The sequence below is a fragment of the Embiotoca jacksoni genome, unplaced genomic scaffold (assembly GCF_022577435.1).
Source record: "Embiotoca jacksoni isolate LCO1_2020_lvr unplaced genomic scaffold, fEmbJac1.0.p SCAF_6, whole genome shotgun sequence".
Taxonomy (NCBI): domain Eukaryota; kingdom Metazoa; phylum Chordata; class Actinopteri; family Embiotocidae; genus Embiotoca; species Embiotoca jacksoni.
Genome location: NW_027185414.1, coordinates 6,241,406 through 6,265,624, shown reverse-complemented (window position 1 = coordinate 6,265,624; position 24,219 = coordinate 6,241,406). Strand labels below are relative to the sequence as shown.

At 42.3% G+C, this 24,219-nt stretch overlaps 1 protein-coding gene across 3 annotated transcripts in view; it reads left to right on the top strand.

Moving 5' to 3' along the window:
- chd9 (chromodomain helicase DNA binding protein 9) overlaps window positions 1-24,219 on the top strand; it is a 68,139-nt gene that overhangs the window by 9,749 nt on the left and 34,171 nt on the right. For 2 of the 3 annotated variants that reach the window (XM_069174280.1, XM_069174279.1), the window contains exon 3: window positions 14,007-14,413. In XM_069174280.1, the coding sequence (XP_069030381.1) occupies window positions 14,007-14,413 (407 nt within the window). Of the gene's footprint in view, window positions 1-10,152; window positions 11,895-14,006; window positions 14,414-24,219 lie in introns of those variants that run through there. The other variant, XM_069174281.1, reaches the window with a different exon arrangement.

Sequence of the window (24,219 nt, the reverse complement as noted above, 5' to 3'; positions counted from 1 at the left end):
CCACTTTTATATACAATCTATGGCTGCAGGTAAATAAATATAAAAACAGTGACCATACCTGAAAAACAGCATTTTAAGTTGCCTTCGATCCTCTTTTTTGTGGAGTGAGGTGTTTCACCCGTGATGTCATATCAGCCTCAGGTCATTTTATTCTGTTTGGGTAAATATGTACCCTTATTTGTCATTGTCATGACACATGTATGTATGGCATGTTCGCTATGTTGCATTAACTAAAGGCTGTGTAGTTTTTTTGCCTTGCTACTACACTCCGCTGTGTGCAATTGTCATCACACCAGAGGCTTCAAATATACTCACTGAATGCTGAACAGAACAGAAGAGAGATGAAAGTGGAAACTGATGGATACTGATGGCCTGGCCTACTGTAGCCACCAGAGGCCCCCTAGCAGTGACACTGAGCAGGTGCCTCCTCGCTGCCTGTCTGCATCGCTGGTTTAGATTTATTATTTGACTGGGTATTGGTGCTTTCCCCCCCCCCTCCCCCCCCTGCCCGGCCTTGGCCTCTGATTTGGTCTCCAGTAAGCAACTCGGGCTGACGTTTGTATGTGTGACATGCTGGCTTTGTTGCTTCCTGACCTCCCAGAGGTTTATGTAACTCCCAGCCGACCAGACTGGGCAGGCAATACCATAATCAGCCTTGAAATTTGACACCATGCATCACCCCAGCCCTCACCCCACCACACACATGCAACACACACACACACACACACACACACACACACACACACACACACACACAAACTCAAGAACATTTTGCACACTCACACCCTGGGGAAACCTGCTGCTTCTGTGGCCACATGGTGATAGGCTGTCTCATTCACACACTTTCTCTGATTACCTCCCCCAACATCCCTCCCTCCCTCCCTCCCTCCCACTGTGTCTCTCACTCTGTCTTCCTCTCTCTCCCTCCCCTGCTCCTGTGAAGCTCTCTGTTTGTTATCCAGCCTGATCTTCCTGTCTGTTTGGAGGCCTGCCAGAAAGGATGGGGGCGGGGGATAACTGAGGGTCAAAGGTAAACAGGAAGTCAGGCGGTCTTTGCTGTGGGCGGAAGGGGAGGGCTCAGTGTGGAGGGGGGGGGGAGGGGAGGAGGAGCTGGCAGCAGAGAGGGAGGAGGGAGTTGTACTTGGGTTGAGTATGTCAGGAGCATGTGGGAAGGCTGCCAGCCCCAACTGCACAGTAGGTCTGAATTTAAAGTATGCCCTTTTATGCTGCTTTTCTTTCCTTTCTACTCAATTTTGCCTCCGTCTCAAGGGATTAAATGGCTTTGAATATTTTTCAGGAGTGATGGGTGGGTGAGTGTTTGCCCAGCGGTCAAATGTGGAGGGTTTTTATTGTCCCTGTGTGTGACTGGAATGGGAGGCTTTTTGATTGTGATGTGAGGCAACCTCCATGAACTTGTGTTAACCTTTGACTTGCAGAGGGGTAGGTTAGACTGCCACAGTGTCTCCAGAGGGACAGGCAGCATGAAAATCACGTAAATTAGCTCAGTTTTAGGGGGCAATAAAGGAAATTAGAAATAACATGAGGGTGTAATGACCCTTTTGTCCTTGTGTTTACACCTGACACAATGGTTGAAGTCTTGTTGAAGGGAGAGAATGTCTGAGAAAACTTTGACATAAAAAAAATCTGAATAAAGTTAGCTCGAGTAAGACTAGTTAAACTATGTTTGGCTGCATAAAGTTTGTCCTTCTCTTCCAGTTAATAGTTTTCTGCACCAAGACTCGGCTTTGACGGACCTAAATGTCAGCTACACTGTCCACAGAGATGGCGGTTGGCTTGCTGGTTACTGATTTGTAACTTCTACAAACGGGTACATGTCGGTCGGATATGTCATTAGCAAGTTGCCATGGATGCTGATGTTGTAAGTGGACTCTTTGTTTATTGAGTGTTATGTGTTTTTTACAGCATTACATTTTTGTTTACAGGACAATTGACTCACTCACTTCACTATTTACTTTGGAAGAGGAAAGTTCACTGTTAAACCTGGTATGTCATCAATCTGTCATTGCTCACTGTGTAGTGAGTCAAGCTATGATGCGATTATACCGGCTCAGGTAAAGGCACATTTAAATAAGAATAACATTGGTCATAGAGGTTGCAAAAGAAATACCCTGTGATTCATATCCTGCTGATACTGCTGGCAGAGGGGGGAGGGGCTGCTGTCTTAGACAGGAGCTTAGTTTTCAGGAATTTAACTTGTTTTAATGAATGTTGGAAACTAACCTGAACTTGTCAGGCAGCATTTCTCTTCTCTGTTCAGAAGCGGCTGAGATTGTCACTACAATGAGAATAGCTGGTCCACCATATAGGTCATATAAGTGAGCCTGGTGATGTTTGGCTAACCCACTTTCGCTAACTTCATAGCTAAAGCCCTTCACTTTAAACAACAGGTGGAAGGCTTGATACAGTTTCTTTTTTGAAACACGTGCTTTGATTTGGCAACACTGGGTGACTTTTTGTTGTTGATTTTTTTTTTTTTTTTTAAAGAAAATAAGTAAATACGCTTGAAGGGGACAGACATTAAAATTCTTTGAATGTTAATGCACTTTTATTTTTTATTAATAATTTAAACAACGATTCTGCCATGTGCAAAAGTTTACACAACCTTCTACTTGGAAAAACACTCAGGTACTTCAAATACTCGTTAGGCCATAATTGACTCATTAGAATCATTATTAGGACCTAGATCTTGATCAAGTTTCTGATTCTTAAAACTTTGTTTTGTACTCCTGAAACCTGCATTTTTCACTGGCCACGGGTTCATTACGTCATATGTGCATTACTCTTTAATTCCATCCTCTGCCGGGCTTCATACCCTACCGAGAGCATCTTTTTTTATTTCTTTTTTCTATTTGTGACTTCCTGATCAGGTAATTTGTTTTCTTGATTTCCGTGCTTCCAGCAGGTAAACGTTGTGAAATGGTTTCTTTTTTTTTGTCCTTGTTTCCTACTTTGTGCTGTAGCCTACAGACTAAATTATTACATTTTTATGGTTTAGTTGTTAAAACAACATTCTTCCTCTTAAGTATTACCTGTTAGCAGTCGGATAACGCTTTTATTGTCGTATGCGAGTAGATGTTGGGTTAGAGATATAATATACAATTGTGAGTCTGCACAGGGTATTTTATTCTGAAAATTGACGGACTTTGAATATCAAGAACTTGAAACGATCTGCAAGAAAGAGTAGAGTAGAATTACTAAAATAAGACTAGAAAGATACTTGGCGACAGAGAGCTGTTATACGTACCAAAGGGATAGGGAAGTTCACAAAGTGCTGACTTTGAAGGGTTCCCAAATATTAACATACAACTCTTAAGTTGAAACAAATTGTGACACTTGGTTGTAGTTTTTGATCAAGAAACAAACCTACCTGTAGTTCTTTGCCTTCTCCTGCAATCAGTCATTTACTTGGCAAGTTGATAACATTATTTTTTGTTCTGGACGACTGAGAATAAGTAATGATAAAAGTCCAGGCTACCTCTAACCGCTTCCCCTCTCAGATGAAACTTGCAGAGTGCAGTGGGTATGTATCGTCATATCAAGATATTCTGATTAAAGGTGATCAAAGACCAGAATGACTTGTTTTGCCAAATTTTAAATTGAAATTAAATTCAGCAGGGCTTGCATAATTTGTTTCTGTTTGGTCAATGCTCCGTCTTTCTTTCAGTCTTGCTCAGCACCATCCCCGTGGACTTTGCATGTATTAAACTATATACTGTAACACATGTACATTATGTGCCCCGTTTAGTACAATCTAAGCTCTGCTGCATGGCTTTTATTTACATATTTTTCAGACATTTTGCATGTTTTTGCTATATTTCAGTACCTAATAGTTGGTTTTCAATTTCTAACTATAAATCTATTATTCTGATTAAACAGAAAACACAACATTCCTATCACATATATTTTTCCTCAATCTTTTATAAAATCCTCCTCATACATTGGTAGATGCGGTGGAGGTGATCCCGTTCATTGCGCTTTTTTTTTTTTTTTTTTTTTTGCTGGAGAGAGTGTATGTGTGTGGCCTCAACCATTCAAGCAGAGATTGGCTCCTGTGATATCCACCTCTCACAGAGCAGGAGGTGGAAATCAGAGCAGGCAAAAAAAAAAATCCTTACTTCATCAAATCCTGAAGGCTGCAGGTCGACTACACACTCACACTGTCTTGCTGTGTGTTCCTCTTCACACAGGCTTTGGCCCTGCTCTCCCTTTGCACTGCTTCAATAATGAAGGAGTTGTAAAGGTCTGGCAGTAAGCCCCTTGCTGAATTCCCTTCCATCTCCTCCCTCCCTGCCTCTCTCCCTCCCTTCCTCTCTCTCTCTCTCTCTCCCTCCCTCCCCCTGTCTCAGTCAGGCTCTCTCTCTCTCATCCTAAGGGACCTCCTCTCAGCTCCACTCTTCAGTTTGCACCGATGTTCCCATTAATGAATGGCATCATCCGGCTTGCTTGTTTTGCACAGTGCAGCTTCACTTCACTGCCTGGTGTCTGACCTGCAGTGCCATCTCTGATTCAGAGAGCACCACGTCATTACTCAGAACAAGCGCATTCAAAAGCCATAGTTTTCTTGTGACAATCATGCAAAGCATATGGAAACCTTGAACTGTTCAACATGCAAAACGCATTTCATTCCTCTGGGGTCGATGAGTCATACTGTACCTGCAAAACTGTCCCTCCTGTCCTAAACTGGCCCCCTATGTTTCTTTCACACCCACGTTGAAAGAAAACCAGCTCAATTAAAACAACCACATGCTGTTTTTTAGGTTCGATTTCTGAATGAAGAGACTCCATGTAGTTTCCATGTCTATCACATGTATGTTTTTTTCCCACAGGTGTTGCCTTTCATTAATGACATTGTGTACTTACTGTTGCGGTGTGCACAGATGTTTCTAAAGGCAGTTTGCTGCTACTGATGTTTTGTTCAACAGAAAAGACATGACTGACAGTATGTAATGTCCACGCAGGTTCTGATACAAATGAACCAATATTGTACTGACCAAAAAAGAAACCTGAAATTAGTGTGGTGAAGTCAGAGTGGTGAACTGAAAAGGAAAGGATCCATAAAATCTGGGTTTGGGTTACTAATTGTGAGAGGTGTTTATCTGTGGATAGATGGCCTCTTACTTTCCCTTTGACTCATTCTCACTAGTGCGTGCGCAGTGCTAGCCCTTAAAATATCATCTTAAATCTTGCTGAGCGACGGCCCTCTGAGCTGACACTTAAAGATGCAAGAAGGGCAGACGCCCTAGTTAGAATCACTGCCTGCTCCTCTCAGCCATTGGGTCTGATTGACACAGAGACAAGCCTAGGCTATACTTTGTATTCTGCACAGCCCTCAAACCCACGTCACAGCTGTTTTTCTTCTTTTTTTGTTTTTTTGTTGCAGGGATCAGTGATAAAATGAGCATTATGAGAAAAACAAACTAAACCAAGACACAAAGCAAAGGCTAGGCCACAAGGTGTGTTGTTGCTGTCTGTGTGGTCTTTATTCAATAGACATTTTTCACAAAATTGAGAATTAAATCAACTTATTTAGTCAATAAACAATTTTGAAGTCTACCATCCACATAGCTGATATGTTTTAAGATCCAGTTTGGCTTGCGTTAGTTGTTTGATTTTACAAACACTGCTGAGGGACAGGTGACGCTTCAGTTCCACCTGTTTGTTTAATGGGTGGCCAATAAAAAGAGAGGAAACAATCCCAAATATTGACCCACAGGTCAAACTGCTTCAGGGGTTGAAAACAAGTTTTCATTGTCAGGAAATGGCAGACCTGTTGCGTCTTTCAGACTCTATTCACTGTGTTTATGAAATGGCTATGATAAAGCCTCAAAATCCCAGTTAATATGAATGTCACTGTCATGTTATTGTGGGTGGTTCGTACTCAACTAACTTCCCCTTTGTTTATTTCCTATGACATGTTGGTGAAATTTAAAAAGATGATGCTGGTATTTTCACCTGACTGAAACCAATATGAACACCCATTTACTGTGAAGGTGATTGTAGACATCATTTCTCTTTACCCTACATTCCTGCTCTGCCTCCTCACAGTCACCCCCTAGTGTTCAATTCTGTCACAGCCAAATGAGTAGGTCTGGCATGCTATACCTGTAGCACTTCACAAGATCTGTCTGCAATCACAAACCTTTTTGTTAGCCATAGGAGTTTCCGTCTGTGCTGAACTTGATTAAATAAGGGAATAAGACAATTAGGCTACTGCATAACCGTGATCGTATTGGCTGTGTCTGTTAATGCCTGTTTGAGGAGTGCAGTGGGGTTAAAGTGACAAAGCACTTCATTGCTTTATCTGCACCAGTTAGTTAACTGCATCCACTGCACAAAATGCTGTATTTACCAGAATTACCCCTGGTCTAAAGACCACTGCATGTTTTAGAGAGACTGTGTGTTTGAAAGGAAAGAGGAAAGAGGCGTGTTTGCATATGTGCATGCTTTTTTTCCCCCCCCCGTTTGACTTTGCGTTCATGGTTATTGATCTCGCAAGAGGACATTTTGTCGTTACAGCAGCATGGAAGATACAGAAAAATGCACAATGTATATATAAATAAAATAGAATAAAATAAAATTATATTGATTAAATTTCACATTTTGTGCTTATTGAATATTAACCTTGCAGATGCAGCAGTATCAATGTATGTTATACTGTATGCTTTGTGCTGATAGAAAGTTGAAATGGGCTAATGGACAATACCCATGTGACCAAAAGTCATTAGGAGCCACATCATTGTTCAAAATGTATTTTTAATGGCTTTGTCTTTTACACACAAGAGTATGTCAGGTGGCTTAATTTTTTTCTCAATAAGCCTAAAAACTGCAAATCCATTTGACTTGGTTAATACAGCCAAGAAACTACACAATATCACTTATATATTCACTGTGATCGGTAGATAGCCCGTGTGGGAAGATGAATGAGGTACCTGCTTGCCTTCCTTAAAAACTGCTGACCAGGCTGGTAACCCTGAGTAGCCTGTCATTGGTCAACAACAGAAGATGGCAGGCAGCACTCGGATACAAAGATTTGTTGTTGTATGACATACAAGCATAATTTACTTGTTTTCCTATAGTGAGATTGTAATAGTATTGCACACTTTTTGTATTTTGAACTCGATACCATCCTGCCACAACGCGCGGGGCCAGACTATAGTAACAGCACTGTTATACTTTCAGCAGTGTCTCTAGAGGGCAGCATGTTCGGCCCAGCTACTCTGAGTCTTGACCCTGAATAAAGGTTCATTAATGCCTTGTGCTGTATTTAATTGGTTGAGGAAACATTGCTATGCACCATGTCTCCTTTCATTTATCATCCCTGCTGCTGCTTCAAAATCCAGCCAGGCTGCAAACTGGCCTTTTAGCCGTAGGCCTCATTAGCAGAGCCTGCCTACCCCCTCCTCCCCCCTCCCCCCTCACTCTCCCCCACACACACACCTAGACACCATAGTGCCATCTATGTATAATTAATGTAGCCATACATGTGACATTTGTTGATTTGGTTGACGTGGCATCTGTGATTCTGAGAAATACCAATGGCCGTTTCTGTTCTTAGTAAACAAACCACAAAAAGGTGAAATAAGAGGTAAAGGTCAAATCACCGCTGGAAGTGAGAGACTTTATTTGGCATTTAGTTTATGTCATCTCTAATATAATATACAGTAGTAACAAGATAGTAGCTTCTCATTGTGACTGTGCAACTAACTCAAAATCAATCATGTACTCCTCGATCAACATTATTTACTGTGTTTGCCATAGCATTTTGATATGATCAAAATACAGCCTTCATGCAGCATCATACAGATTAGAAAAACATCTTTTTCAGTTAATTGTGAGTTTTGCAGCTGACTGTTAAATGTTGGATAACAACCTAACAGAAGAAGGACATTGGTTGCTGCTCTTTTGAGGAAATACGAATTGTAGGGAATCTTGGTCTATTAATGTGATCAGTAATGAGCAACGTGATTTACTGGAATCCTTTTATAGTCATAGTTAAATGAAAACTTTTCATATTATTGTCCACTGATCAAACGGATAAAAAAAAACTGTCAGCTACAGAACAGTTGTCTTTGATCTTGTGTGGATTTGATGAAGGATACACATCAGGTTTATTCACCAAGTACTGTTTTACCCCTTAACTGTAAAAGTTTAAAACTAAAATACCAACCAACCAGATCAAACATGTGCATTGTCTACTGCAGCCCACGATAGATGAAAGGGCTCCTTTTGTCACTCTGTATAATGTCATTAACACCGAGCTGACATTATATTCCAGCTGGCTAAGGATTTCCTTTCTGTGTATGAGTAGCAGCTACCTGCAGGCTCTGAATCTCTGGCGGGTACTAGCCATCTTGTCATTTTCAGCCAGTTCATTTCTAGCCCTCAGCTCTCATTTCCCTAATGGTGAGTTAGTGAATACTCTCACGGTGGTACATGCAAGAAATGAGAGCAGTGGCACACTAATACAGACCCTTTGATGAGGAAGTAATGGAGTGTTCAGAGACAGACACCTGTGCCTCTGCAGCCACCTCTGCACACATCATTTTTTTTCTTTCCCCACCCTCTTCCTTTCACCAGCTCTTCTACACCCCTCCCCTTCCTCTGCTCTCCTCCCCTCCTCTTCCTCTCCCCTCCCTCATCTGTCCTAAAATGAAGCCACTCCCCCTCGTGCAGAGCTGCCAGGCTTGTTTGCATATTAACTGTCTCGTTGCCAAGGAGCTGTGGCTTCATGCCATGTGACTGTTACAGCATGTGTATGTATTGGGACTGTTATTCTCTTTTTCTTTTATCTTGTTTTAACACAAGCAACCTTTCCAGTGAGGAGAACATTTTTATTATCACTAGGACCTGCGTATTGCAATGTGTTTCAGTCAAGATGTTATTGAGACTCTCTGAAGGTCGGTCACCTCCTGAGCATTTACCCATCAAACAGTCTGTTAGCTGTTCAAATGATTTCCTTGAATTGCACATGGCGATCCTTAAGTTGTGTTTCTTTTAGTATAGTTCATTTGGTAAAAGAGAGAGAGGGAGGAGTACTTCACAGTGGAACGGTTGTTGTGTGTTGCGAGAGGCTGCATATTTATTAACACATATGGCAGATACAGTGATAAATGACACCGTTCATGTTTTCATTTTGACTGACAGATTATTAGGGACTATATGGAGATGATTTTTGGCTCATTTGAGAAGGCCAGCATGACTTCACACCCTTTTCACTGTGGATGTGTGTGTTCCTTCCAAGGCCCTCTACCCTGGTGGGCATTATCTGACGGTGGGTTTGTTTAGCTTGGAGAGGACGCTGTTGCTCAGCTCTCAGTAAGCATGTGGTCTGCTTTAAAGTCCAAACTCCAAGGCCTGGCTTGGCAGGTTGGTTCAATGCTTGCTGCTGCGCACGCCTTGAAAGGACAGCCTTCGTTGTGCACACATGGCAGTCGTCTCTGTCTCTGTTGGAGATATAAAGATGCAAAACAACCCAAACCACAGAGAGGTAGAGAGAAATCCCCCGGTGACACTGTCATCCAACCCCCTTCAATCACACACACACACACACAGACACACAAAAAAGACAGTCCACACTATGCCAGTCAGTTAGTTGCACAAACCTTTATTTAGGTTTATCTGTACAATATGCGATGTAAAGCCATATTGTGTTTTAGCCGACACACACTCACCCACTTATTTCACACCATACTTTAAAAAAACTCGTCGTTTTTTTTTTTCTTTTCAAAAGACTGAAAAATCCTATGCAATGTGCGACTGTGTGTGTTGTCCTGTGTTTACTAATGTCCTGAGGTCTGCAGCCCTGTAGTCTGCTTGACTGGTCAGAAATTATGTTCTGAGGTATCGTGTTTCAAAAGGTGCTTATGTTTTGACTCGTGTGTGGTGACCTCTCAAATCAAATCTAAATGTTTGAGGGGTACATAAACACAAATGATTTGTGCTTTATTTTTGGAGGTGTCTTAGATCTCTCCATCACAATGACTTGTTTGGGACATCAAGAATATTCCCTCTCCAAAGCTGAGCTGGGCAGCTTGCAAATGTGTGCAGCTGCATGAGAAGTATCAGGGTTTGGGTAGAAAATATGTCAATTCAGCTGATTTTGAACAGTAAATATAGATTTAAAAAAAAAAAAAAAAAGCTGATAGGATATCTGTCAGTAACTCAGGCCCTGACCTAGTAGTGCTGAGTACTGTACCTGGCTTCAGGCCAGCCGTATGTCTCTGAATAATTCCCAATACCATGTGCCAGCTGGTGCACATGGCCCCTGCTTCTTCCTGTCAGGAGTTCTCTGACAGGCTCTCCAAGATTTCTTCTTGCTCACAGGAAGAGCTGCATGTCTTGGACACATCCCAGCTTCCTGTCTTAGAATTTTTTTTTTTTTTTTACAAGAGTGATAGCAGAGTGACCCGACCTTGACCCCATAAAAGTGCCTGAAATCACCACTGGAGACGGTGTTGGCTGCAGGGGCCCGACATGGGCAGGGAGTAGAAAGTCTGTTGCACTCTCCTGCCTTTCATTTCCTAATGAACAACTTTGCGTGTTGTGTGTGTGTGTGTCAGCAATATATTTTTAGCCAGAGGGAATTTGTTTTTCTGTGTCTTCATCGAGCGCTTTTGGATGATGTCGGTGCATGAATTAATCAGCACATCCCTGGCAGTAACCGACATGAGGCCAAATAAAGCTCCCGTGCTGACAATCTGTGGCGTGGGAGAAATCCGGTACTTTGAGGGTTAACATGTGAAAGTTAATGTAATAACTGCTAGCACCATCTGCTGGCCTACTTCCTTACAAAGAGAGAGAGAGGGAGTGTGTGAGAGAGAGAGAGAGAGAGAGAGAGAGAAACGAGTCTGGGTTTTAACGACATCTCTAATATTCATGCTGATGCATTTTGCTGCTTTGTGCTTTCATTTTCCGCCGCTCTGCCTGCCAGAGTGTCGAGCTCGCCACACACGCCCCAGCCAGGGAGAGGCGAGGGAGGACGAGGATCAAGATAAGTGGGGGGGGGGGGAAAGGAGGAACAAAAAAAAAACAATCAGCCAAACAAGCAAGGAAGAAAACACAAATGCCTTTTTGTGCGTAATAAAAGGAGTAACCTACCTTATCCCGGCCGGCGAAGGGGACGAGGGGAGGCGCAAAAAAGAGAAGCGGCCACGGCGGAAAAGAGCGAGGAGGAAGGAGGGATACGAGGGGGAGAAGGCTCGGAGAGCGCACACGAGACGAAAGGCAAGCGGAAAGAGGAATCAATGAGAGGGGAGGAGAGAAGGAGGCAGGGGAAGGCAACTCTGACACACACACGCAAACACGCTGGAAGAGAGCGAGGGGAGGCTCGGGTGAAGCCGGACGACAGCGAAGCAGCACGCAGCAGCAGAATGAGAGCTTCCTGGACTGCCACGCACCTCCTCTACCGCCAACAGCGCTGCTCCCTCATCACCCTGTGAAGAGACAGACGAGGGTGAGAGAGAGAGAGAGAGAAAGAGAGAGAGAGTGAGAGCTCCCCATGCGCTCCTCTTGAGCCCTGCCCGCTGGGGGAGGAGGAGACGAACAGCTCCGGCGCGCTCTCTCTCTCGCACCGCCCGAGGAAGAAGAGCTGACCGGGGAAGGAGGAGGGGAGGCAAAACGAGGAGTGAGGGAGGGGAGGGGGGGGAGACACACATACACACACACACACACACGGCTGAAGGAAGAGTGCGAGAGAAACGCACTGTGGACCGGGAAGGAGTGAGTGTGTTTGGAGGAGAAAGTGTGAGTGGACAACGGAGGGAGCAACAAACCCGGCGAAAGGGCAAGGCTTTTGTTAGCCGGTTGGAGAGGGGGAGGAAAGAGGAAGGAAAAAAAAACACACCATGTCTACAGTGAAGAGGCCAAGAGGAAGGGTAAGTGAGCTGCTCTGAGAGCTGGGAGGGAGGAGGGACGAGGGGGGAGGAGGAGGAGGGGCCGGCAGGAACTGAACAACCTCCTCTGCTACTGGCTCATGCTGCACTGCCGCCATCTTGAACTCATTGCTGGGTTTTTTTTTTTTTTTTTTTTTTTTTCTTTCCTCCCCTCCATACTCATTTGCTTTGCTGTGCAAGACCTTATCAAGGCATACTAGGTGTACAGTGTTTTCTGTTCCCCACCCCCACTGCCTGTTCATGCCATACATTGCTTTTCCTCTCTCATTTAAATTCTGCTCTCCAGGCTGCCCCGCTCTCTGTAGTTTAGGTACAGTGTGTGTGTGTGTGTGTGTGTGTGTGTGTGTGTGTGTGTGTCCTCAATGAGTTGAGGCTGTCAGTCACCAGAGAGCTCACTACATGAGGGGGTGGGAGCAGGGAAAGGTGTCCGGCCCAAATGGAGCTTACTCTTACCTTTTTCATCAGCTGTAATGGTCCCCGCCGTTTTCACGGGACTGCGTGCTGCTAGAGAGATTGAAATCACTGCAGTGCTGGCAGGCTGTAATTTCAGTTATTTATAGATATATTACACAGCTGCAGCGCTCTCAGTTTTGGTGCATTTTTTTTTTAATCTTTTCCCTCTCTCCTTCTCTCCCTCACTCTTGATGAGAAGCCTTGTTTCTGAATTTTCTTTTCTTCCTCTCGCAACCTTTTTCATGTGCGCTCATGTTCTTCCTCTCCTAAGCATGACTTTCTCCTCCTCCTCCCTCTCAGTCTCTTTTACCATTAACTTGAATGAGAACATTCCAGCATGATCCAGTAAATTTCTTCGTAATAGCCTCGGCACCGTTGCACACGTGAAAATCATAATGCAGCTCTTGTGTGTGTGTGTCTGTCTGTGTGTGTGTTTTTTTTTTTTTTTTTTCCCACTTCCTTCCAAATGAATTGCCAGTTATTCAATGCCCTCCCCCCCAGTTTGTCAGTTAGGTTCAAGCTAATTATCTTTATTTAGCAGTGTGGAAAAAAAAAAAAGAAAGAAAAGCGAGCGGCCGCGCCTGGGCCATGTAGACATACGCAACACATTTTTAGATTAGGTCATCCATTTATGGGTTCCCTCTCCGCTGGGCTCAAGGCCCACCACAAGGCGCTTGTGTAGGCATAACCGCAGTCACGCCATCTATTATTCACATATTATCATGTATCAGGCAGGCTGGATTATTTATGTCTGCAAGGCTCACTGTGACTTGCTACATGGAGCCAGTGTTTTAGCCTGACTTTTGAATAGCTCACTTCACCCAGAAGGATTTTGTTTGGATCCTGACTTTTCATGTCACATGAGTTCAGAGAGTCCTCTCCAGCGAGTTCTTGGAGGAAACAACGGCCTTTCTCAAGCTGATTGTCCACTAGTAAAGTTAGAGAAGAGGCCGAGAGTTAAAGTGAGCATCATGCTGAGTGACAGGTAGTGTCTCTCTCTCTCTCTCCTCCCCCCTCCTCCCCCCCACACAGCATCTGAGAAGTGGACAGCAACAAGCTCTGCTGTCTGAGTGGTTCACACGGCCTCCAGAAGGTTGTGTTTTTCTGAATGAATGAGTTGTAGTTTCATTGGTCAGGCTTTGGCGTCACAGTATATTGTAAAGTCTCAAAGGGGTTTAACAGTATTTTATTTTTTTCTTCTGAGGCCATGTTTCATATTTGATTCACATTCAGCGTCTTATTGTTCAGTGAAATGGCATCTCGGTTTGCTGGCACCATTTTCTGTAAGGGACATAAACATTTGTATTACTGACCTATTAGCTGAACTGCTGTTTAAGAGACCCCTATGCTCATAGCAGTTATGCATAACAGTCTTATTATTTATGGCTGCTCATTCTAACATTATTACTTGTTTTGAGTTAAAAGAAATGAGCACAAAGACATTTTGAGCAACACTCCACCTCAACATCAGCTTCATCACTCAGCTTTCCTTTAAACATCTTTGTGTCACTGGGTTTGAGTCTTCCACAAAAGGCTGAATGACATCATGGTTGTGGTATAAATGAGATGTCTGTGAGACACGGCATTATAATTGTACATAGTAATTATTTTTCTCTCTATTTTCCACCCTCTGTTCTTTAGCCTCGAAAGAACGCTAATGGTCCCGGGAGCCAGGTGCGGGTTCTCAGTCCCCCAATGAAGAGCAGCTCATCGTCCTCCTCCTCTTCCTCTTCGTCATCATCCTCATCCAGCTCCTCATCGGAGAAGAGGGTGCGGAGGACACATCAACAGATGGAGTCAACTCTGCAGGACAAGCAGGAAAAGGCCAATAGGATAATATCAGAGGCGATTGCAAAGGCCCGGCAGCGGGGAGAGAAGAACATCCCACGGGTTATGAGCCCGGAGAGCTTCCCCAGCTCTTCATCGCAGTACAAGGCTCACCGTGACCGCGAGCACAAAGGAAACGGCAAGGCACGGTCTAAAGAGAAGGCCTGCAGGAAGGCCTGCATTGTAGCCTCCTCCAAGCCCAAGCAGAAGGCCAAGATCGGGTATGTAGCCACAGGCGATAACGCTGTTCTGTACAGCACTGCAGTGCACTGTTCATTGTCAAAAACAAATCCACTGAAGCTTTGATCTCATTTCTTTTAACTCAACTCATGCCTAAACCGCTGCAGCATTTCGTGAGCTTGAATGAATAATTGACGTATGCCCCGTTAACCCCTGTCACCCTGCACCGCCACACTTTTGAATTTGGGCTGCAAAAAAAAAAAATCACATGTTGTTATAATCTCAAAATGTCATGAAATTAAGCTTTTATTCTGCAGTATAGCAGTAACAACAAATGCACATGACAGCTTACCAAAGACCAGTGTGAGATCACACTGGGATTGAGACGGACGACACAATACAGTTGAAAATTATATTCATAGAATGTGGACGGAGGGAAAAAGCAGCAAATCTCACATTTGAAAAGTTGTAACCACCAACTGTTTGGTATGACTGATACAAATAATTATCAGAGATGGCGTGAAGTCACTTCATTTTCTATAAGTCATATAGTCAGCACCATTTCAGCACTATTGAGCACTATTTTGTCTGTTATGTTTTTGTGAAGCCTCTTCACTCCCAACTGCAACCATATTCCTTTTCTAATGAATACCCGTACCCTTTGAATCAGGGGGATTTAAAGACATAGTTGATATTTTTGATATAATATGGTATATTGTTAGTGGATTTTCCGTGTGTATTTCAAGGAGCCAGATTTGCTGCCCTCCATTTATGTCTGACAATTGGCGAGATCGCTGGGGCATCTCTTTTAAAAGGAATGTGAACTATCCCATTCAGAGAAGCCAGTCTCGGTAAGAATACTAATTGTTGTGCACTAGGTTTGAGTTTAGGATTACAGCTGTTACTTGGTAATTAAAAATATATTTAGTCTTTCGTAATGCATAGTGTTTTTCTTTGTATTTCTGTCTATAGAGCAGCAGTTGTGTGATTTGCTGATTTAGCCTGTTTGTGCACCGGTTGAGTTTCTGCTGGTACAGTTTTACTAGCATACATTTTCTGCCTGTGGTTGCCAAGATGAAAGCTCAAAGTTCAACAAAATTTACTGCACGCCATAACAATAAACCAGCCTCAGTCATCGGCATAGACGTGGGAGGAGCAAACAAAGACTGCATTTACACGTGAGACAGTGCAGCCTAGTATGTTTAGGCAAGTAGTGCTGATGTATAGATACCGTAATCCACCTCCCATCCCCCCTGTTAAACTGCTATAAACAGTGTGTAGCTATAAGCCACACCCAACACAAGCTATTAAAATATCGTCTGGTGCAGATTTGAAGGCAGAGGCAGAGAGACGAAGGAACGGGGAATGTTTAAATATGGTAATGTCAGATTTTGCAGCTGAGGAAAAAAAACGAACTTAGTTTTAAACCAGCACAAAGGAAGCCTGTATTTTTGAGTCCCTGGTGTGAGGGTGACTGACAATGGTCAACAATAATATCTCGCTGGCAGCTCCGTTGATTAATAATTACATGAGCGAGGCATAGGGTGAAAAGCTGTAGCACATAATGGATTTTGCTTGTGTGATAATGAGAAAGTTGTGGCAGTGCTGATGTTCAAGAGAACAGTGAGATGATGGAGGCATCAGTCTCTGTGAAACAGTCCGACTAGTTTTTCAGCTTTAGTTGGAGGTATTTGCCTCACAGTTACTCTGGTGCCTCAGCTGTTTGATTAACCAAAGGACGGTTGATCTGGTGGCGTGGCGCTGAACAAGCTTTAGTTGTGATCATTAAATTAAAGCTCTGTTTGATCTTGTTATTTATCTTTGGTACGCAACACGTCTAAGATTAGGAAGGTTCACTGTTGCCTGGTTAGTCAGTGCACACCCATATCCTTTTCCTTCCTAACCACCTCGTGTCCGTAGAGACACAGTTGATAAAACTATCAGCATTTAATGAAATGCAATTCAAGACTTGTTAGTCTCGAAGGACAGCTAACAATATGTCCGCAGTCTGTCATTCAAATGTGTCGCACATACAAATCCTTGTTGTACTAAGGTAATGAGCTGTGTAACCCAAGTAACCATATTTGGCCTACTTGTGATGAAAAATCAGATCGAGATGCAGAGTGTTCTTATGGAGCTTAATATTGTCTCAACCTCGTTACATCGTGCATTACAGCCATTTTGAAATATTAAATGTATTCTGGCCAGATGATGCATTGATAAACATAACTTTAGACAAAATATTCCAACTCTACTCTTAGTTTCTGAACTCAGCCTCATGCTTTCTGTCTGTAGTTTGCATTTATCTTATTATGCTGTTTTTGATCAATCTTATTAAAGGAAAATCTGAAGGATGTATTTGCACTCGTGATTCAAAGTTATAATGTCAAATATTTGTATTTAAATAATTGTCTATTAAATCAGTCTCTGTTGCTCTAACACAATGGAGATTGAGCCTTTGGGCTACTGATGAAAACCCTCACATTTGCAATATTATGAGTTGACCAAGCAACATTTCTGGGATAAAACACAGGCAGTGCAGTTAGTGATGGTTTTTTTTTTAATTGTAGTTAGTTTTACTTTTTTTCTGGTCATTTTTTTTTTTACATACTAACAGTCAATCGCCATATAGTTATAAAAGTGGAAAATTATGTTAAATAATTATGTCAAACGATAGAACATAATGGGTCACATTTAGCGAAGGTGTAGTTCAACAAATTAGGACTACTTTACAAGGTTTAAGGTTCAATGCTCCAAATACAGACCCTGTTTTGCCAACTATTATTTTGTCTGCATTGTTCTGCACAAACCGAGCAGGTCAGCATACACTGTCTGAGCACATTACACTGTCTGAGCCTCAGACCAGTCAGACTTGTCACAATTATATCAGATGTGCTTGTTATTGACAAAAGAAATCAAGACAAATGTAACTGTGACCCTTTAGTTTGTCCTGCCTCATGATGTCTGACTGCTGTGACTTTAATCTTCACAGGTTACACAGTCTGTGTGGTGCAGAAACATTTCCCATCTCTTTATTATGTGGCTCCAGTGATTGTTTACATTTGTACTTCGTACTCAGTATCTCCGTCCCTTTTGTTTTTATTAAGAAAAAAAGCAAAACGCACACGCCCTTAGTGCAAATATGGCAATGACGTATAGCTGTCTGTATATGACAAGAAGCTTGTGGGAGTGTGTGAATATTTCATCTGAGGTGTGAAGATTCATAGCTCAGAAAATATTCATCGAGCTTTTACTTTTGTGCTAATTAGAAAACAAAGAGCCGACAATGTGAGGCAGATTTTATTTTTTGAAAATCTGTGCTTAATGATGAAGCTTGAAGACTCAATAAGCAACATAACTTTGAGCCTCGATGACCATGTTGATGTGGAAAAATATACTTACAGGAGTGGAATGTGCATTTCCCTTTTTTCATAAATCATTCATTAAATCAAAAGGAACACAGTAAATCTACTTCTATTGTGTTCCTCAGAGGGCTGTAACAAATCCAGCAAGTCCAGTGTCACAGAGGCAGGCAGGTCCAGGGCTTTAATCTTGAAAAGTCAGCATGTTTAGTCACAAGCTCATGGCACTGTAATGTACACATAAACATAAATACTACTGTATTGGCCCGAACCCCATATGATTATGAGAGGACTCTCCTATTTCAACACCTGCTTTTGGACATTCATCTTTTAGATGAAAACACAGTAAAAACATAAAAAAAAACAACGTGTGGACATGAGACAAAGGAGGAAGCTTTCGATCCCAGCGGGAAAAAAAACAACCCAGCTGTAATAAAGCACTTGAATTGGTTGTATCTGGTGTAACCGTAGGTTACGGTGTTAGGGGACCACCTGCTGTTGTGAAATTTTAATGATCACGTTTACATTTTGATTATGAACTTACGACTATTTAAAAAAAAAACGAAACAACACATCTAAACCATAAAATGTTTCAAACTCTGCCTTGGACTTACCCGCTATGTTCTCTGGACCTGTCAAGGCCCTCACGTCATTAACTCAGGCATTGGCGACAGGAAGTGGAGACAAGTTAACAAAGTCAGTGATGGAGTGGGGTAAGGGTTGTGCTTTGGTCCTGGACAGAAAGCCCGGTCGAACACACTCTTGTTACCGACAATTGAGAGCAGACGACATTTAAGATGTGTTACAGGGTGTTGTTATGTATTTGAACAGGTGATAGGAATAAGGGCTCTGAAGGAGAAGAGACTCAGTTTATTTTGTTGTGTGTCTGCAGCGGGGATTGAGACGACCTGTGCACATGTTGACAAGACGCTCCGGTGAGAGAGTCACACTGGAGGAGAGTCCTGTTCATATTCACGCACCGCCCTAGGATCTCCCTATAAAATATGAATGCGTCTTATGGCTGCAGAGGTACTAACCTTCCACTAAAGTAATTACTTCAGCCTCTGCTCTGTTGAGGGTGTGTGCCGGTCTGTGTTCTGGGGTTGCGTGGATAGTATGCTCACTCTTCCATTGCATCATCTGACTGTTCTTTAGGCAGCGAACAGAGCCTGAGATAAGACCATTATCCTAATTGTCTGTGTACTTAAAGGTCTGGTTCTCTGAGACCACTATACTGTCGTTACAATCTACATCTCTACCAGAATCAATTCTATTTAATTCCTTTTAAGTGTCTTTTAAATTACTTGGCTAGTTTATTTTATACCAGCTGCACGTAAAACCAATTAAGAGTCATATCATCATATGGAGAATCTGCCTGACTGATGAGAAACATAAATAGAAATGGAAATGAAAGTATGTGATTCATATAAGGATGCACCAGACGCTGTGACAGGTGGACATGGCACATATTTGTTTTTAATCTTTTTTTCCACCATGAATGAGCTTAAATATCAATTAGGGCTCCTGATCTGGGGTTCTTCAATGGAAAATTAGCCAAAAGAAAGGCACAGCACATTTAAGTCAGCTATCGTACGAACCAGTTTAAAAGTCTTTGAAATTCGGTTGATAAAAGTCTTTATCTTTAAATTGACTTTAATCACTGTGACTGTGCAGAACATTTATCAAAGCTTGAACATAGACAATAAGATCCAATAGCGTTTAGAAAAATTAAACACATGCACACGGAAGCTTTTATGCCTTGCTGCTGGAAGGGGAAGTAACCCCCGGGGAATTAGTCAATACTGCAGGTGTTTGTCCTACAGCTTCATATTCACTCATGTATAGTTTTATGTATCAAAAGGCCTTCATTTGAGGATCTTGTTGTGCTTCAAAATCTTCATGGGATATGTGAAATCCATTGTACAGTTGACTTTTGTACCGAGGATCGGAAATTGTATGAGATCCGTGCTAAACCATACAGTAGCTTTTGTTCACTGCTGACATAGAAGGAACAGCACATCCTGTTCAAGCTTAAGGGTAAAAGTTTAGTTTGTTTTTCATGACGCATGTGACTTTTTTTTTTTTTTTTTTTTTAAACTAAAAAAAAAAAATAATGTTTTTATTGGAAGATAATGTGTCTTGGCTTGTAATGGTATATTATAAATATCTCAGCTATTGGGAGGGAGGGAGGCTGCTGTTTTTATGTGGTGAAATCTAAAGCATATGGATTGCAGAGAATTTTTAGATTAAGTTTGTATTTGCTCAATAGGTGCATTTCATTAATCAAAATATCAACCGACGTCTATCCATGGGAGAGGCAAAGGTTATTTTACAGGCTAGGCTTGACCGATCACAGCTCTCTGCAGGATGGAATTTGTTTTTCTAGGCAGCCTACCTGCTGAAAAATACCCTCGTATAATCGCCAGATGAAAGCACTGTGCCGCTCATCCCCTTTTTTCTTTCTCCCTCCCCCTCCTCTGTAAAAAATTTTTTTCTCCTAATATAAATTTGGTTCTTCCAGCACGCTCAGAGCTGTGCATCCGATGTTTCCTGTGAGCAGGCATGTTCTAAATATGCTGATACTACAAAGCAGCAGGGTAGCAGGAAAATATCAAACAAAATGGTGCTTGTGAGATCAATTACATGATAGAAAATGGAGGTTTAAGTCTAGTGTATAGGCTGCAGCATATAGCAGTTCATATTTCAGTGCTACCCTGCTAGCCGTCTAATCTCTTTTCCCTCACTTTTTTTCATTAGGAAAAGCTAAAGCTGTTTTTAAATTGTTTTCCTAGTTAATCCCTTGCGAGGTGCATATGACTGCGTGTTCACGTGTGCTGGTGTGTGATATATAAACATGTTTGTGGGTCTGTGCATGTCTTAATGCAGAGGTACCTGTTCTTAGGTGTGTGTTAGGGTGTGTGTTAGGGTGTGTGTTAGGGTGTGTGTTAGGGTGTGAGGGTGTTGCCCATTTTGAAAATGTTTGCTGAATAAAGCAGAAATCCCAGCGCGGCCATGTGCAGTGTGCAGATACAGTGTTAGTCTCTGAGTGGGGGCTCCATGGTGCTCTTACTACTGTTTCCAGTTGTGTGGTATGTGGCACTGAGATTTTAGCCTTCCATTCACAAGAAGGGGGATTTCCTGACAAGGACTAGCACTACTTTGTCAATAAGCCCCTCAGGATGAGAAACACACACACACACACACACACACACACACACACACAACACAGAGCACACTTGGCAGCAGTTTTACCAAGTAACACAATTTAGAATTTCTGAGGTAAAGGCAACGGAGGTTTCTCACCACAATGCAGTCTTTGGCTGTAAAGCACTATCCAATCTTGATTCTGCTAAAATCAAACCCTCACACACACACACACACACACACACACACACACACACACACACACACACACACTCTCAGTGGCGGCATGCCAAGTAGGGCAGGACAACACTGGGGGGACAAGGGATGGGGGTTATTTGGCACAATAGGAGGACGGGAGCCAAGAAAGCCCTGAACAGCAACTACTCTGAGGGAAAAGCTGGTGGTAGCCCATCATCACGGATCACTCTGTAGAGTCAGATCAGGGGCTGCTGTAGTCTAATTAGAGATGCGAGTTCTGTCTGGTGGATGGCTTCTTCAAATCCTGATGGGGAGGCAGGCCCGTAAATCATTTTCATCTCCATCAGTAACAAACAGTAATGGCAGCCAGCACTCTCCAGGTGGAAATATAACTAACAGTACGAATATGAAAAGGCTTCTGGAGGAGAGGAAACTGGAAGATGTTTATTAAGGTATCTGAAACTTTATTAGGAAATCATTTAGAAAAGTATTGTAATGAAATATGTTCCGAACATACAGGCTTCAATAGAAAGTAATTTGGTATGAAAATAATTTAACATGGAGTGTAACGTAACAGCTGTGCACACTCCAGTTTGTTCGTGTCATTTATTGTTTTAATTATGGAAAAGTCATCAGTCATTACCTTTAACTAAAAAAAACAACAAAAAACAACTACAGTGAGCCTCAATCAGTCATAAAGGTGCCACATTTTGGACCATGGTCTGTTTTTTTAGATAAAAGGTTTGTCATCCAAATACGGGTCCACATGATGTTCCAGTTAGCCTCAAGAAATATCTTCTTAATCTACCAGCATTGTTCGGTTGTACAAGTCAAGCTAGTCTTCCACTGGAACTGGTGGAATATCAGAAAGAGTTTTCTCATGAGGTTGTAAGCACAAACCTGGATCACATATAGCATGCAGTTTTACTTATTTTCTGACACGGTTTCTCTGGTGACAAAGAGGACTTTGATGATTTTTTTTACAAAACTCTTTTGGTTTACAAAAAGATGATATTGCTGCTATTTTCAAAGTTCCATACCACCCTCACTTTGTTGTATCCCAAACTACAAAATATCCAAATGGATAAAAAGATTAAACTAAACACTTCAAACCAGTGCAGAGAATGTTTTGTCCTGCAGACTGTATGAAGGGAAATATCGAGTAACATAAATCTCAGCATTTCTTTGTCACTGTTTATTCCCAAAGGGTTGAGGCCCTGAATGTGTTGCAGTTAGTCCAGCATTAGCCCTGAGCATAATGTACTAAGATACTTAAAATATAAATGCTTTTTATATTGACTCCCATAGACCCACGTGTTCTGTCTCTTTGATTTATGAGATCTTGTTTCTAACTGTGCTGCGGGTTTTCTTACAAGTGTAGACACCTTTTGCATGCATAATGTGTTGAAATTCATGAAATCTATTTCTTAAAATCGGACTCCGTCTTGTTGGATTTCATATTGACGCTCTCATTTATGCAGCATTCTTCTCCTGTAAAGAAAATCCTGTTTACTGCTTCAGCAATTAAACTCTCAACTTGGCCAGGCTGTTAGCTACTGTGTTAGATACTCTGGCCAGTGGGTATAATGCAAGTTCTTCACATCAGGGAGACTTGACTGTGACCCTGAAGAGTAAAACTGACTGCTTTCATACCTCTTTTTTTTCCTCAATGAGTGACTGAAAGTCTGAGATTCCTCTCTTCCATTTGAGTTAATACATTTTAGCTTGTGGGGAAGCTCTCCAGTCAAAGGGAGCATGTGCATTAGCGCCAGTGTCAGTAAACCCCTGGGTGGTCCTGTGTGTCAGCCACAGCAGGGTGGAACAGGCTGTAACCATCACTAAGATGTGGTTTATGCTCCGTGCGTATGTAGAATGTATACTTTTAATTACGCTACGCTCCAACTATCCCATGCCGTTTTTGTAAATGCCTCGCTTACATGCAGTAGATGTCGGTGCCGAGGTACCTCGTCGCCATCGGTATTCTCCGTCTGCGCTGCCCGTCTCCGGCTCAATTGATGATTTTACAGCCCTCAAGTATTTTGTTTCACAGTTCAAGTTGCCCCATATGAGGATCAAAGAGATGTTCTAGCCTTGTTATACGTTGTTTGCGGCTGCTGCCTGGTGATGTGACACTGCTATTCTGCAAGGCCCATATCGCAGCCAGCTTTTATTTGGTCAAGGAAGAACATTGTGTTCAGTCCCATTCAGCTGTTTTATTATGGTTGTATTTTTTTCTTCTATTTTTCTGGGCGTCACAGCTGGTTAATTTTTTTTCTCTTCATTGTGTCACTGACTTGGCACATTTCTCAGCCATTCATAGTGTCAGTGGACATGTTCTGGTGTGTTTTTTTTCACAGGAAGTGATGTCACTATGAACATTACCGTCCACATTGCCAAATACACTCCCAAGGGCATGTTGCATGGCAACCATTAAGTGTCATTGTCAAGAGGATTTGTGAAATTTAATATCATCCAGAGGGGGCAGGGACCCGGTAGAGGGGACAGATCTTCACCGCACTGCTGCAGAAAGACTTTACGCTGTCCAATATTGCAATAGGTGTGTGGATGAGTATCTGTATGTCTTGATAGCTCTTTAGTCGTACAGTGTGTTGATCTACATTTTCCCCGTTACAGGCCTTGGCTGACATTTCAACCTGTTTAGACCATGTGTTGCTGTTGATATGGTAACGGGACAGGTTAAACAAGCAGATCGTGTCTGAAGAATGTCGAACTATTTCCGAAAAGTCAAAGAACATGCGTGTTTGATTTTGCGTTTTAATCTTTTAGAAATGCGGATAAAAGTGTACAGGTCTCTTCAGCCTTTTCTATTGTGTGTGTTTCTGTTCTACCTCCAGTATACAATATATATATACCCAAGTCAGTCAGTGCACTACTTCATTTACACATATTAAGAATCTGTCTCTATCTGTAAAGTGAATGGGAGGACAATAAATACCACAAATAACAGAACTGGAAAGAGGTCTAACAGTTGGACTAAAGCTGGATACATTATTGTTCACAAAATACAATTAGTCTCTATTAGTTACGTCCTCTGCTTTATCATCATCCTGCTGGAAGATTTCTCAGATAGAGACACAGAAAAGAAGGGAGGGTCCTTTAGACACACAATCTGCTGACATACA